This window comes from Sycon ciliatum, chromosome 13, assembly GCF_964019385.1.
Source record: "Sycon ciliatum chromosome 13, ocSycCili1.1, whole genome shotgun sequence".
NCBI lineage: Eukaryota > Metazoa > Porifera > Calcarea > Leucosolenida > Sycettidae > Sycon > Sycon ciliatum.
In genome coordinates, this window is record NC_088655.1 from 9,006,564 (window position 1) to 9,023,957 (window position 17,394).

The 17,394-nt window shown below is 45.9% G+C and overlaps 1 protein-coding gene across 1 annotated transcript in view; it reads left to right on the top strand.

The window, feature by feature from the left end:
- The window catches only part of LOC135829155 (ankyrin repeat domain-containing protein 17-like), a 90,234-nt gene that overhangs the window by 52,153 nt on the left and 20,687 nt on the right, over positions 1–17,394 (top strand). The window contains exons 6-7 of the mRNA XM_065341560.1: positions 11,055–11,177; positions 13,871–13,939. Coding sequence (XP_065197632.1) covers positions 11,055–11,177; positions 13,871–13,939 — 192 coding nt within the window. The remainder of the gene's footprint in view (positions 1–11,054; positions 11,178–13,870; positions 13,940–17,394) is intronic.

The window sequence follows — 17,394 nt, forward strand, 5'->3', positions numbered from 1 at the left end:
CAATTAACCCTTTATGTACTGAAAAATTGTACACAGACTGAATTTGATCTCGACTCACCCCAAATTCTATAATTATCCGGGTCATAACTTTAGTCTCCTTTTGACGATTTTTTCAATCTTGGGCTTCCTGGAAAGCTCGTTGCAAGAGGAACACATTGAGTCCACGCTTGCCACCACGAAGGTCAAAACGCCAGCGCTACAGCCCAGCGTCTTAGCGGCAACGCCAATATTCCGACAGAAGTCGTCTTGCATCAGCCATTTCGCTCTCCTTGCTCGTAACAACTAACTGTTACTTCAGAAAAATTTCACAAACTGCCATGAGTCCGTTCACCATTTTGAACGTGTTTCTACGTCACTGCATGCCCAGAATGATGGGGAAATCCCTCATTCAAATTTGCGCGAGCGGCTATTGAGCGACATTTGCCGCGATTCGACTTTCGAGCTTCGTAACTCTGGAACCACACATCGGAGCGCTTCAGCGATTGTTCCAATGGACAGCTGAGAGTTTTCTCTTTGACTTACATATTTTAGTTTTCGAATATAAGCCAGCAATGACCGAGTTACGATCGATTGAAAATTTGAAAAGTTTCGATCCCAGGGGATCGAAAGTTGTACAGTCCGTACACAAAGGGTTAAATATCGCACAAATTGATCTCAGCATCGTGCGTACGGTATTTTATATTCAGAAAATCCCAAAGTGTCTCTGTGTGGCCGTCCTATGCCACGAGAAACTCCAATCAGGCTCCTATGTCCTCTGCTTTCATGATTGAATGTCCACTTCGTTTGAACAACGACCACAACAATCTAGGACGGCTTTGCAATGAAAAATACAGCTATACTGGAGCTGAAAAAAGAAGAAAAAAACGTGCTCAGGATGAGACTCGAGTACATGCATACTCTCCCAGCAGGTGAAACGCAAATTTTTGTGAAAATGCGTGTCGCCGACTAACCAGTAATTTCGCCTGACGTATGTATTGGATGCAATAATTACGAGGAAGCAAAGCGAGAGTTGCTTGCCTCGCTCGGAAAGACTCCGGATAAAGCGTGGCAGACATTGCTGACAGGCAAGCACCGGTCAGATGATTCTTTTCACCAATACGTTGTCCGTGTTTGCCGAGAGGTACAGGTATGACGTGTTGGACGGAGCAGGTTACAGCCGGGAGAAACCGACTGAGATAGTAACGGACTCTGGACTCGGGCGCTGAGGCGTCATTTATGACTGCAGCGTTGGGGTCAGCAATCGATGCAGAGCACGTTGGTGCTGAAAATGTAGAGGTGAAGCCGTTCGGCGCAGAGCCAACCCAACAGCGCATGGATAAATACGCCATCACAATCCAAGGTCGCTCCGCTAGCATTCCGGTACGCGCGTTCGTGAAACCAACGCTAGAGCTAGACCTGAAATGCGCGAGTCTGCAGACCATTTCTCAGTGGCACAGTTGGGAAGTAGAGCTGAGTGACAAGCCTCAGCAAGAAACATCAGACGAAATGCACATGCTGTTTGGTGCAGACTATATCAACGTAATACTGCACAGCAAGAAAGAAGTTAATGGCGAGACTGTGTGGAACACAGAGATCGGTAGTGTATTATCTGGTCCAGCGTCTGCACCCAGTGGAAACAGTCAGCCGGTGACCGTGTCATGTGTCACAGCCCATATAGAAAACTATGGCAGTTTTATCAACCTCCAGACATCAGCACTTGCCATCTTTCCTGCTATGTCGCCAGGGCGCCGGGTACCAAGTGGGTGTCTTGTGGCGAAATGAGCGTCGCCCAACGGATAACTATGCTCAAGCTAGAGTCATCACAACGCGGCTTCTGGAAAGGCTGAAGTGGAATGGGAAGCGTACGCTCAATGATGATGTGCTGATCAGGGACTACCGCGAGCTTGGAGCAGTTGAGTTGGAGCCATGTGAGAGCGATGCCGAGTACTATGTACCGCATCATGGTGTATTACTCGAGCACGCTGCAACCACGAAGTTAAGAGTGGTGTTCAATGCCTCGGCGACGGCTCCAGATGGCAAGTCGATGAACGACATGTTTGACCCTAGACCGTCGCTATTGCCGAGTCTCGCGGGTATGCTACAAGGGTTCCGTGAATACAAGAGCGCGCTGCAAGCGGACATCTGCAAGGCTTTCTTCATGGTCGCGGTTAATCCCGAAGACCATTCGTACCTGCGTTTCTTGTGGCCTGGTCGAAGCAACAGTGACGAACTGTTAACCTGGAGGTTAACGAAACTGCCATTTGGCGTAAATTGCTAGCCATACATGCTTACTGCAGCGATTCAGCATCACTTGAAGGAGCTACGTGCGCTGTCTGCACCCAAAGAGCGAGACCGTATTGATCTTTTGCTCACGAGTTTCTACGTTGACGATTTGGTCTCTAGTGTTTCAAATGACCCGGAAGCCAAGAAGATGCAAGAGTTCAGTGTGCGTGTGCTTACAGACGCTGGCATGGAGTTGCGCAAGTGGCGAGGCAACGAAATACCGTGCGATCCAGAGGCCGGAGATAAAGTCCTCGGGCTGAAATGGAAATCCAGTGATGACTTGTTCAGCTTAGCAGCGCTAGGTGAGTCCGATAGGCCGCCTGTTTTGACCCGGCGATCCCTCCTTAAGTGTGTTGCGTCAGTGTTTAATCCGCTAGGTCTAGCAGCGCCTGCAGTTGTGCCGGGAAAGATACTGCTAAAGCTAGCCTGAAAATTTGGTGGCGACTGGGATGATAAGTTGCCTGATGGCATCGCAACCGCATGTGTGCAATGGTGGGGAGAGTTGGATGAAGTGGTGAGCATTGACATACCACGTTGGATTTGCTGCAATCTTGACACGCCGATTGCGCTTTATGCCTTCGCGAATGCCAGTGAGAAAGCGTTTGGATGTTCTTTGTATGCCGTCGTCAATGGACAGTCGCACTTGGTATTTGCCAAGGCCAACTTGGGCACCGGTGTCTCCACCCATGTTAGCCAGCCTTGAATTACAAGCAGTATGTCTAGCGGCTCACTACGCTGATTTTGTGGTGACGCAGCAGTGTGTGACCGTCACGCAAGTGTATGGCTGGACTGACAGTCTCACTACCGTTCATTGGATCAGTGATCTATCGTACAACTGGAAAACATTTGTGACTAACCGCCTGAGTAAAGTCCAAGAGATATTGAAGAAGGTCGGCACTGTGTGGAACCATTGCCCGGGCCTTCACAACCCAGCAGATGTACCGTCACGGGGGAGTAGTGCACAGCAGATCCGTAGTTCGTTCTGGATGGGCGAACCAACCTGGATCACGGAGCCCAATGACTGGCTCACCCCACCCTCAACTGCAGCTACAGATGAGTCCAGTGTAGAAGTGCGAGTGTCAGCCACCACCTGTAGTCGAGAATCTAATAATGAACGGTGGTATCAAAAAAGTATTCTTTCTAGACCAAAGAGTGGTATATTTGATAAAATTTAATAACGATAGCAATATTTAGTATAGTTCTCCAGACGTTTCGTTGTTCTGAACAACATCGTCAGTGGATAAAGAAGTTCTTTATCTACTGACGATGTTGTTCAGAACAACGAAACGTCTGGAGAAGTATCGTAAATATTTCTATCGTTATAAATTTTATCAAATATACCACTCTTTGGTCTAGAAAGAATACTTTTTTGATATTACAAGAAGAGTGAATAATCAACGGCTTGTCCACCAACTCAATGAATGGTGGCTCCAATTCAGTAAGTGGTCGAGGGCACAGGGCATGTTGACTCGGATGTTGCAGTGGAAGCACACTGGGCCTCGTGGTGAACTCTATTTTGAAGAAGACAACGTATTTTACTGCATCGTTCAAGCCGAATGTTTGCCTGAGGATCTTGAGCTGATCAAGCAAAGGCAACCAGTGAAGCCTGGGTCTAAGGTGTATCAGCTTGCATCGTTTCTGGATCAGCATGGAGTGCTCAGAGCCGGGGCACGACTTCAGCACAGCGAGTTGGCGTATGGAGACAAGCACCCAGTCCTATTAGGCAAACATCATCTGACTGAGTTGTTGTTGGAGAAAATGTATGTCGAAAGGATGCACCAAGGTGTAGAAGGGGTCTTGTCGTACTGTAGCGGGCCGCAGTCTCTCGGAGGCAAGAAAACACAAGGGTCTCAGTGAACACACTGGAATTGGCAATTGAAATGTCCTGGCAACGAAATTAACTAACTGGCAACTAAATTAACTAACTGGCAACTAAATTAACTAACTGGCTATAAAAGAATCGTGAGCAGCAGCTTTGATACAAAGGCAGACTCCGTACGCTAATGTACGGGGATACGTTAACGTATGGGGATACAGTACGGGGATATGCTTTACTCTAAACACTAAACGCTATACGCTTTGAAGTCACCAGCTTGCCAACGCTACATCTCCCCTCTCAAATACAATCACGTCCTCGTGATTCGAATAATACATGTAGGTGATAGCTAGACATCAACAACTGGCTGCTATTTAGAAAAAACTGGCGGCATGCATGGTCGCGTCGGAATAAACTCGACGATAAGAGATAGGCAGAATGGATGACTTGCATAATATAATACAGGTATGGAGTCGTGGACATTATAGTAGATCGCGAATTGCTGGGAGAGCGTCAGCCGGAGTATGGCAAATAATATCGGAAATGATAACGTTTGGAATAGACAGAAGAATGAACTGATAAACAAATCATAAAGTAGAAGCACACCAGGTTCACACGATCTCACGGGGTCAAAAGGGGAAAAAACTGTCCTCCGAATAGGACTTGAAAAACCACAGCACTCTTGCTGCACAACGCTGGCACAACCCGCCAGGAACATCGCAGTTCAAAAACCGAACTGAATACACTACAACTATAAGGGGCGTTGTCACACACATTGTCCCACATTACCTGGGTAAGCCGTGGCTCACCATGATCAGACGCCTACCAAACTAAACTGGATTCACACACTCGCATAAACGAAGACTGAAGAGAACAGGGAGACTGAAGGAAGACAGGAGAGAAAATGCCATACCTGGAATCAGCGTTAGTAACCACGGCGGCGGCTGGAGCTATGGTGGAGGGCGAGCCAGGTTTTAGCGTCATCTTGGTTGAGCCGGTCACTCAGAGCGGCTAGCTCGGCGTCAGACAAATAACCTTCCTCCTCGGCTTGAACCATGGTCTTCACATTGTCGATAGCATCGCTTTGCGCGACGTAAAGAGTGATGGTCTAGCCAGGAAGAGTGTTGACGAAAATCTGCATCCCACCACGAAGACGAAGGACCAAGTGAATAGTGGACCCCTGCTGAACGTTGTAGTCACTCAGGGTTTGGCCGTCTGCCTAATGCGTGCCGGCGAAAATCAAACGCTGCTGGTCTTGGGGAATACCCTCCTTGTTTTGGTCAGCAGCCTGCATGTCGTCGTCCTCATCAGCTTCGCCAACGCTACAGTACATCCGTCAGAAATTCTGGAGTATCGGTGGTCGACGAGCGCTACGCAACATTACTCAGCGATGTGTTACATGCCACCGCTACAAGGCTAAGGTTGCCGCAGAAGTCTGACCGCCGCTGCCAGAAGACCGAGTTGTTCACGAGAGGCCGTTCACAACTACCGGCATCTACTATGCTGGTCCGTTGTACGTTCCCCCTGGCGAGTCATCTCCGAAGGTATGGATAGCATTGTTTGTGTGTGCCACCACCAGCGAAGTTCACTTGGAGGCGGTCGATAGTTTAAGTACTGAGTCATTCTTGATAGCATTTCGAAAGTTTGTCGCGAGACGTGGTTTGCCGTCTCGGATCAGGTCTGACAACGCTACAACGTTCAAGGCGGCATCTGACAAATTGAGTTTGCCATGGATGTTCAATCTTCCAGCTGCACCATGGCATGGAGGCTTCTATGGGCGAATGGTTGGTACGGTGAAGAGTGCCTTGAAGAAGGTAATGGGAACAGCGTTTCTGAAGGTCCAGGAGCTTGAGACCCTCTTGTATGAGATTGAAGCAGTGGTGAATAGTCGTCCGCTAACTTATGTGTCTGATAGCCTGGGTGAGCCACCAGTAACCCCTGCAATGATGATGGGTAACATCTGGATGTCGTCAAAGAAGCCAGCAGGTACCCTGGACGCTACGCAGATGTCATCGAGATTGCACTACCTCAGTCGCACACTGAAGCATGTCAAGAATCGTTGAGAGGTGCAGTACCTAAGTCAGCTGAACAAGCACCAACAGACCATGTCGTGCCCTTTAGCTGTGGGTGATGTCGTCTTTGTTCTCGATGATACCAAGCGCAAGCAGTTCTGGCATTTGGGACGGACCGTCGAGCTATTCCCTTGTCGAGATGGTAAGCGTTGTGTTGCCAAGGCTAAGTTGAGTACCAGTACTCTCTTGCGGCCGATCCAGAGGCTAGTGCCATTAGAAGTATACTCACAAGACGTGGCTTCTGGGCCTGCCGATGCCGTACAACCTGCTATCGTCCAGCAGCAGCCAGCGTCTGTACGGTCAGCACTGGTGCAGCCACCACCACCGCAGCAGGAGATGGCGCGTTATGGGCGCGTAGTCAGAGCCCCGGATCGTTTTTGACTTGTGTGAGTTGTTGTACTGCGGTGAGAAGCCCTTTGGTGGGGAGAATGTTACAAACCACCAGTTCTCAAGTGGGAATGGCCTTCTGACTTATGACATTGTATTCGTTGCGATGTTGTATCTCGACTTCGCCGTACTGCTGATGTTTGCTGCATTGCGTGCGCTATTTGCGCTGTGTGCATTTTCCTGTATACGCTGTCATGTCATGTCTTACATGCATATGCTTTGATTATACATGTACACTGTTTTTGCATGCTATAAATAGCTGGTGTTATTAGTGTTAGTTAGATTCAATGGAAGTCAAAATATACTGTTGAGAATAAATAGCTGTCCTCGTGCTGTGTAGTCGTTCGGTCCTGATACTTCAGAGACCCAGAGGGTGCACAACAATATGAGAAAATGGAAACTTCGCCGTACAGGACGACTCTTGTTCTAAATTGCATTGTTTGTTTCATTCCCTGTATTGGCCATAAGAGAAGGGAGCAAACCGTTCAGCAGATGTTTGTTGTCTTCTTGCGTGGAGTGGCGGCGTCATTAGATGTACACATAGTCGTTTCACTGACGACACCACTACTACTAGGGAGTTCAGTCACGTGACAAATCAGCTGAAAACAGCCTTCACGCGGGTCACGTACATTAGTATGGTAGCGGTGGCACCATGGACTTCGCTGCAGTTTTTTTCCAACTGCTTTGTCCTGCTTTCTTTTTCAAGGTTGAAAGTTGGTGCGTTTGATAGCTGGGGTCTTCCAGCTCGTTTTGGTGCCGCACTTGCGTGGGCAACTGTACTTTGAGCTTTTTGTTGTGAGGAGTGTAGTTTTCAATTGGATTTTTCATCTGTTTGGAGGAAGTACACGGCCAGGAAACACCCACCATCGTGTTCAGCGACCTCGAATTATGTAGAATAGTGCTTTCTTCTCAAGCTGGGGATCGCTCTTCATCGCACTTTCAAGACTTTCACCTCCTGGTCGCCCAAAATGAATGAATTTCTGGACCCATTATGTTCAAGCGCTAGGAGTGGTGATTTGATTTGTTGGCCCTAGTGAAAGATTGCACCTGACGGAGACTTTCGCTATTGCAACAAAGTGAGCTATGATTTTGTATTCGACTCTTCGCCTTGAAACCAGAAAGAAAGTGCTGCTCTGAAATGGATCGCGTCAGTGATTGGATTGTACGCATATTTCACTATTGTGCATTTTACATGTAAATGTACATGTACTAGTACATATACATGATTGATCAAGTCTGTGTGACTGCCGCAGTAAAGTTGGGCATCTGAAGACCAAACTACTGTATTTATTATTAGTAAAGTTGGGCATCTGAAGACCAAACTACTGTATTTATTATTAACCTTTTGTACATGTATAATACAACCATAGCCAGCAGTGCTCACTTCAATTTCATAGAAATGGAACTCGTGTTCAATGGATTTAGCATTGTTCCTATGGTGGTTGCTACAGCCACCGCGCTCGTTCTCATTGGTCATCGCTTGACGAAATATTATATTTTGGTCAACATTAGGACTAACCAACCTGTATTGCACCTATATTGCACCTACAAGCCAGCTTTCATAGCATTCTGACAATATTGTAATGTTGCAAGCGATTGCTGGGCTTTCCGGAAAACCCTGTTGGTGCCACAGCAGTATGGCATTCTGAACACATCATGATGAAGGTTGGCGTATGACTTTGACGCCTCATATCTCTGGCACCCTTCAATATTTTTCATCCAAATTTTCTGTGCTATCTCCTCTACTGTAGTTCTTCCCGAAAACAAACAGTTTTCCTGGTTTACTATGAAAGAAAAAAATACGCTGATATACCTACTATTACAGCATATGTACTATTCTTAGGCTAGCGTGCGAGTGAGTTTAGTATGTGTGTGTGAATGTGTGTGTGTTGTTGCTGTGTTTGTGTGTGTGTGCACGCACATGCGCACGTGCATGTGGGTGAAGGTGTGAGTGCATGTGTATGTGTAGTTTCCACTGTATTCCTTGCACAATAGTTATTCACTTACTTTTCCTTCGCATACAACAAGAACCCATTCCCCGTTCGACATTAGAATTTTTGGCCTGGTGATTCTGCAAGCGTGGAACTCGGAGTTGTAATACATTTGTGTTCCACCTTACTTGCACTATTCTTAGGCTGTCAAGACTTCTAACAACTGCTCTGAGTGATATGATAGTGATGCCACCATCCCTAAAATTAGAGTAACTATTATTAATAGATATCCACACAATCAACTGCTACTTACGCCGGTTTAGTTTGGCAGGATTGGTCAGACAGTTCGTCGTGCATGCTGCCTGTTATGGCAAGCAAACAGTTCTGTAACCTTCGTACTTCCTGGGAGTCTGTCTGTTTGCGTCCCAGTTGATGACAGATGTACACAGTTTGAGTACTGGTATGCGCAACATAACTGGGATAATATCGTTCATCAGGTAGCTGCAGTCGGAGTTAATGGGGTGGTGTACTCTTCTGATCCTGATGGTACGTACCTCGTCCTGCTTTCAGTTGCAGCTTGTTGAGTTCGCTTTGCTGGAGGCTCATGGTTTGGAGGGCACTGGTACACTGATGAAGGCTTTCCTGGACGGCGTACTCGTCAAAACTCAGCTCTCAAGTACCTCTGGATCATAAATGCAGCGAGCAAACATAGCTCGTGCTGCGAAAATCGTATTGCAACATCTCGGCGCTTTGCCAGGTCCCCATCCTTTGGGAATATGAGAAAACTAAGCCCAGGAGGAGTATGTGCTACTGGCACAACCAACAACGCAACATTTTGGCATCGCACGGGCTCAGGCGACTTGGCAATGAAATTGAAATATCTCAAGGACGCGTTCTCGTAGAGACTTCGGACCAAGACCATTCGACTCAGTGCCCGAAACTCTACCGGATTTAAATTTTATTTTTTCGCGGAGTTCCCCTTTAAGTCCAGAACGTTTTCTTGTCACAATCATGAGTGGAATGTCGTGACTAAATGAACATGGGAAACAAGCTAAGAATGTATACATTCAGAAACCAGGAAATGAATGTGTCAAAACAGCAACAATTAGTATTGGTTAAGAACGATAACGCTAGCGATGTGTGAGATAGATACATGGTGAGTATTGTGCAAAGTTAGGCAGACGGTTGTATGTGAGACAATGTGTTGATAACAGTGATCAAATTATAATCTTGGGTGGCGAAACAATAATATTCATGTTAAAGAGTAGGGGCCAAAATGTTACTAGTACAAATTTTGACCATGATCCACAAATGTAACGAGATAATAAAATGTAACAGGTAGCCGAGTGGAGGCACAGTGCTTAACACTAATTAACTTTTACTTAGACTTCCTCACGTACACCACCTGGTTTATTATGTTACAAAATATTGTGATAACAGAAATGAACAGCAGCTTTTATAGGCAACAAACTACAAATGATAACATACGGGGATACGCTACAATCAAGCAAGGCAGGGATACTACAATAGTCAGCTACAATCAGGCAAGGCAGGGATACTGCAATAGTCAGCTACAATCAAGCAAGGCAGGGATACTACAATAGTCAGCTACAATCAAGTAAGGCAGGAATACTATAATAGTCAGCTACAATCAAGCAAGGCAGGGATACTGCAATAGTCAGCTACAATAAAGCAAGGCAGTGATACTACAATAGTCAGCTACAATCAAGCAAGGCAGGGATACTGCAATAGTCAGCTACAATCAAGCAAGGCAGGGATACTACAATAGTCAGCTACAATCAAGCAAGGCAGGGATACTGCATAAACAGTCAGATAGTGTGACAACAAGACGCTAAACTGACAGAAGTACTGAGACATTGAACGACCTGACACCTAGTTCCAACGAATCTACAAATTGAAAAACACCAAACTTCATATATCACTTGGAAGTCTTACGTGCGGAATGGTCCAATGAGGGGAAGAAAACGAAACAAAGATTTGCACGAGGTATATCCCTCGGGAGCAAAGAACGTCGAAAGATTACAGGATGATAAGGAGATTGGTAAGACCATTGGACAAGCCGGTCTAAGTACAACTCAACAAGGCGAATCAATCAATGACAAATTACATTATTTTCTCTGACCAATACCATACTTGAAGTATGCATTAAATAAATTGTACAATTTTATGATCACAAGACATAGTTTGGCTCCGCTATTATAATGTGTTATAATCTCAGGAGCCGTTGTTCGCAGCACTTCCCAGATGGGTTCTACGGCACGCTGAGAGTTTTCTCTTCAACATAGATATTTGGATGGTTGAGTTTGAGCTAGTTTTGACCGAGTTAGGGCCTGTTGAAGTCACACAGTCGAGTGTGTAGAATTCTACACATTCAAGTATGGGGCGGCTCTCAAAGGGTTTTAATGGGAGTTGTGATAATATTCAGAATGGGCATTAGAAAAGTCTTTAGTTCCTTGAATCTGCAAAGTATTCAAAATCAACTGCTGTTCTGATTTACAAAGCTAAGTGCAATGTTTACTAAGAGGTCTGTTTTACTTTCTTGTTGATTGACCATTGTTCCTTCAGGACAACAGGACATGCCTAGACTCTGCAGTAGCAAGTAATGACAGCAAGCAAGCTCTGCCTGCAGCTAGACTAAGGGCAATTATCCGCCATCTTGAAAGCAAGTACCCAGAGGAGCAGAAGAAGGTAAGCGCAACTTAGAAGAAAAGAAAATACATCAAAAAGAATTTCCCATTCGAAAACTTGCGTAACCAATGAGGTAACAATATCACTCTATTCCCTCCAGACGCTCACACGTTGTCTCCCTGCTGCAAACACCGCTTTTGATTCACCAAATATTCAGGCATGGCTCAGTATCAGGTTACTGGTTCAAACTAATGATGGGTTATGCCCAAACATTTAGTGACCCAAAAGTGACGTTCGCAGCAGAAACGTCCCTGTGTGGGTGTTTGGAATGAGTGCAATAATGTATAATTGGCTGCAATGCAGTTTACTAAGGCTGCGGAAAGGATGCAATAGTTGCAAATATTAATAGCAATGAGTCACTCAAATGTCTCTTACGGGGACGCCTCAGACACTGGCACGCCTCGTTACCGGGCACCTTTAGCTTGAGTTCCTATGGCAAAACTGCTTCCAATTTGGGGTTTGAATTATTTTTCGTGTACACTAGTGTCAATTTATCACTGCCCACCTGTGGAATCCACACATTTTCATCAACGCACTATTTTTTTATCCTGAATACGCGGAAAATGTGCCAAAAAATACTTCTTCAAAAACTGGTAAACTACATGAGCCCGGAACAGCGAAAACCATCGCTTGTGTTTGATATCAAATTGATCAAAAAGTCGAGCGAAAGAAATTTTGCGGATCTAACAACTAAGCCATCACCTTTCTGGCTTTCCTGTCACTAGTAATTCTTCCACCTGACAAGCCCGGGTTTGTTTTTTTGTCAGTTACTAGCTAGCTAGGCAAGCCCCAGGCAAGTGAGGAGACACGGCTGGGAAGTCCCACGTACCCGCGCTTTGCTGGCGAATAAGTACGATCACAGGGCTCGAGCATCGCACGCGCATCGATCGTCGTTGACGGCAATCATGACACAACATATTTTTGGTGGTGACTGGGAGTCAAGTGAAAGCCGCGGAGCTCCGGAAGACGACTCTCTCCTGCCGCAAAGCGACTCAGCGAGGCTGCAGATTTTGTATTGAAGAAAGCAGCGCTGATGAGAATGACGACGAAGTGGATATTGTTGACGACTTCTTCACTAGTAAGTTTGTCGGATATCGACAGTGACGATGCAGAGCAAAGGCGTCTCGATTTACGACTGTAAAAGCAACGAGTACTAGCGCAAGACAATATCTGCTTCATTGGCTTGGACGCTGAGCAACTTGTTCCTTGAAACATGTATTTGATCCATGCAGCAGCTCCCAAAACAATTCAGAAATATGTTCCTGTTGGGTCAGGTAACAATGTCTCAATGACAATGACGATGATTGTATCAGCACCTAGTGCTAGTATGTAGCTTATGATCCTGTGTGCTAAGTAGTCACAGCCACTAGGATTGCACTCCGTGTGTGCAGATATGTTTTCATGGAAGTGAAGGGCTTGGAGAGCATCAGTACAGAGCCTGGTGTGGATGCAATATCAGCCCCTGGAACTCACTTGGCCATATGCAATATCAGCCCCTGGAACTCACTTGGCCATATGCAATATCAGCCCCTGGAACTCTCTTGGTCATATGCAAAATCAGCCCCTGGAACTCTCTTGGTCATATGCAATATCAGCCCCTGGAACTCTCTTGGTCATATGCAATATCATCCCCTGGAACTCTCTTGGTCATATGCAATATCAGCCCCTGGAACTCTCTTGGTCATATGCAATATCAGCCCCTGGAACTCTCTTGGCCATATGCAATATCAGCCCCAGGAACTCTCTTGGTCATATGCAATATCAGCCTCTGGAACTCTCTTGGTCATATGCAATATCAGCCCCTGGAACTCTCTGGGTCATATGCAATATCAGCCCCTGGAACTCTCTTGGTCATATGCAATATCAGCCCCTGGAACTCTCTTGGTCATATGCAATATCAGCCCCTGGAACTCTCTTGGCCATATGCCGTTATATACGATAAAGTCAGCGAAGCCAATGAATTACTTGGACAAGCAAGTGTCTGAGTGCACCCCCAAGGATTATAAAATTCTTCCTTCTTATCCAGTTGAGTGATGGCATGGTCTAACAGGATCAGACAGATACCAATGCTCATACCTGTATCTTACACAGAAATACCACTTTCAACTTTTGTACAGATATGTGGTGTACCGCAATATTTGCCCACTTACGGTGCTGTGATCGATCTAAAATTTCTTGAGACTGGATTTCAGTAGTTGTGGATCAATTTGGAGCACAACATATTTTTTGAAAAGTTTACACATGTGATAGTTTTTGCTGATCCAGGCTCACACGGTAGACGAGCTGTCCTGAGATACGGGCAAATCAAATATATGGGCAGTGCACAGTCCCAAGGAGCCCGGATAAGAGACGTTCGAGTTCATACTGAATCGCGCACTCCAGCAATAATATTCAAAAAGCATTATGGGACGCAAAATTGATAACAAGGCCGGGTATGATGTCCTGTGATGGGATTCTAGCTTAGTATTCTCTGTGAACCTACATGTCTAATTATGTACTATGGATACACCTATATAAAGTTAATAGCCACAAAGACAAGTATTCCTTCTGCTCATGCTACCCTGTCCGTAACCGTCTTTCCTGGCACCGCACTTTACTCCAACCATGTTTCTCTACGGACGATTCTCTCCTCTTCCCTATTCCCACTTTTACATCTGTCATTGTGTTTCCTGTGTGTTCTATTGCCAATGTAGGTAATGGAAATTGTTCGACATGCCGCTGGCAAGAGGACTGCTGATTATCGCAACCGTCGTTTTCTTCAGGTAATTAGAGAAAGCACAACATGTTACGAGTTATGACTAACTGTCCACCGATATATTATAAACCATATAATTATGTGGTCAGCAAGTGTGACAAGAGGGCACACAACTGACAAGGAGTACAGTCCGTATCGCCTATAAGGTTGGCGGCTATAGTAATATACCGGATATAGTGATCAATTTCTCAAATTCATTTTCATTTGCCATAACTAAGTATACACAGTTATCGCGTATAGTAATAATCGTCTATAGTAATATATCGCCTATAGTGATCAAATTCATATTTCAAAAGACGTTTATTACACTATTTTTGCATCGGTTATAGTGATTGATGTGAAATCAAGCGATGTCAGAGGAGAACAGGGTGTTACTTCTTCGTGAAGAACTACTTGTCCAGTGAGTGTTGTTTGGTGAGTTTTGCTTGTACAAGTTGCCAAAATATGCCTCCATCATGAGGAAATCCTGATTTTGTGTGTCAGGAGCTACAGCCAGCTGCATGACATTGTACATGTATGTAGTGCGTATGTGCACGGCGCGCTGAGTCGTTTGACGCCCCACTCGCATACATTGCATGCAGTATCGGTCATAGTAATATATCGCTTATAGTGATAAAATGCTCAAAATCAAACACCAACGCTATAGGCGATACTGACTGTACTTAGCTGAAAAACTGACAAGGAATGCTCAGCTTCCCCTTCCATGCAAAAGAGAAGGACCAAGGAACTACAAGTTACGCTATACTGTCCACTAACACCACCAGTTACTAAACAATCAGCTCATGCGATAACATTGCACGACACTGTGTAACTGGTGGTGTTAGTGGACAGTGTAGCGTAACTTGTAGTTCCTTGGTCTTTCTCTTTTGTATAAATTAATCCTTGGCTATCCATCTGAGTCCATTCCCCTTCCATGTTTACCATATAAACTTGAACCTCCCAATTTGGGTGGTCTGTTACCTTGCGTCGTTGGGTTGTAGTAAAATCGGTACGACCAATTGTCTTACTAATATCGTTTTCATCCAGTAACGTTCGGCATTCATTGTTGCTGTGGGGCAGAGCTCGTGCTCCTCTAGATGCGCTTTCCTTCCCCTCTTTGGATATTTCCTTACTTGAGCCTCCCAAGTTGGAAGGTTGTTGGTTCGCACCTCTTAGATGTGTTGAAGTTAGGTTTTAGGTCGTTGAATGTCTCAGTACTCCTTGTCAGTTTTGTGCCCTGTTGTCGTACTTGCTGACGGTATAATTATTATCTGGTTGCACTGTTGGACACTTCGTCATAACTAGTAAAATTTTGCCTTTTTTGTCCTTCCCTTACTTTTCCATGATTACATTGGCTCAAAATCAGAGCTCTTCAGGTAAAGTGATTATATGTCATACTGAGTATTCCAAGTGTCCCGTTGATATGGAGAGTATCGTGACAATTGAGGTCATTCGCTGGTGTTATGTACATAATTATTTAAATTTGGATACAGAGCCAGTAATAAAATGTATAAAAAAAGAGAAGAAAAACATGAGAACGAGTTATGCAGCAACTATCCACGACTGTAACAAGATGATAAACGGTCAGAAAGTGCCATAATAGGGCACAAAACTGACAGGGTACTGAGACATTCAGCAACCCGACATCTAGCTCGAACACATCTCCAGTGCGCAAACCAACAGCCTTCCAATTTGGAAGGTTTGTGGTTACGTAGGACCGAAGAGGGGAAGGTGAGAGCAGCAAAAATGTGCACAAGCTAAGTCCCGCGGCAACAAAGAATGCCGACTGTTACAGGACGATGACGAGACCAGTTAATAACATGACTGTGGTGAACCCTCTAAGATTCTCTAAATTGTCAGGATCGTACGACCACACGGCACGAGGACAACTCTTTTCCTTTACACAGTATATTTCACTTCATCGAATAATTAACAATGAACACTAATAACACCAGCTATTTATAGCATGCAAAAACAGCGTACATGCAAAACATAAGCATATAAAACTGGACATAACAGCGTATACAGCAAAACGCACACAACGCATATAGCGTATGCCATGCAGCAACATCAGCGGTACGGCGGAGTCGAAATACAACATTTCAACGAATACAATGCCATAAGCGCGAAGGCCTTTCCCAATTGAGAACTGGTGGTTTACAACATTCTCCCGACCAAAGGGCTTCTCACCGCCGTACAACAATGCACACAAGTCAAAAACGATCCGGGGCTCTGACTACGCGCCCAGAACGCATCATCTCCTGCTGCCGTGGTGGTGGTAACGGTGCTGACGGTTCATACGCTGGCTGCTGAGGGACGATAGCAGGGCGAGCGGTATCGGCAAGCCCAGGGGCCACGTCCTGTGACGATACTTCATGGCACTAACCTTTGGATCGGCCTCAACAGGGTACTGGTACTCAACTTAACCTTGGCAACACGACGTTTACCCTCTCGACCAGGGAATAACTCGATGATCCGTCCCAAACGCCAGAACTGTTTGCGCTTGGTATCGAGAACAAAGACAACATCACCAATAGCTAAAGGGCGCGACATGGTCTGTTGGTGCTTGTTCAGCTGACTTAGGTACTCCACCTCCCAACGATTCTTGACATGCTCCAGTGTCCGACTGAGGTAACGCAATCTCGATGACATCTGCGCAGCGTCCAGGGTACCTGCTGGCTTCTCTGACGACATCCAGATGTTACCCATCATCATTGCAGGGGTTACTGGTGGCTCATCCAGGCTATCAGACACATAAGTTAGCGGACGACTATTCACCACGGCTTCAACCTCATTCAAGAGGGTCTCAAGCTCCTGGACCTTCAGAAACGCTGTTCCCATTACCTTTTTCAAGGCACTCTTCACTGTACCAACCATTCGCTCATAGAAGCCTCCATGCCATGGTGCAGCTGGAGGATTGAACATCCATGGCACACTCAGTTTGTCAGATGCCGCCTTGAACGTTGTAGCGTTGTCAGACCTGATCCGAGACGGCAAACTACGTCTCGCGACAAACTTCCGAAATGCCATCAAGAATGACTCGGTACTTAAACTATCGACCACCTCCAAGTGAACTGCTCTGGTGGTGGCACACACAAACAATGCTATCCATACCTTCGGAGATGACTCACCACGGCGCACGTACAACGGACCAGCATAGTCGATGCCGGTAGTTGCGAACGGCCTCTCGTGAACAACTCGGTCTTCTGGCAGCGGCGGGCAGACTTCTGAGGCAGCCTTAGCCTTGTAGCGGCGGCATGTAACACATCGCTGAGTAATGTTGCGTAGCGCTCGTCGACCACCGATAATCCAGAATTTCTGACGGATGAACGACAAGACTCCTTCTACACCCTGGTGCATCCTTTCAACATGCTTTTTCTCCAACAGCAACTCGGTCAGATGATGTTTGCCTAACAGGACTGGGTGCTTGGCTCCATACGCCAACTCGCTGTGCTGAAGTCGTCCCCCGGCTCTGAGCACCCC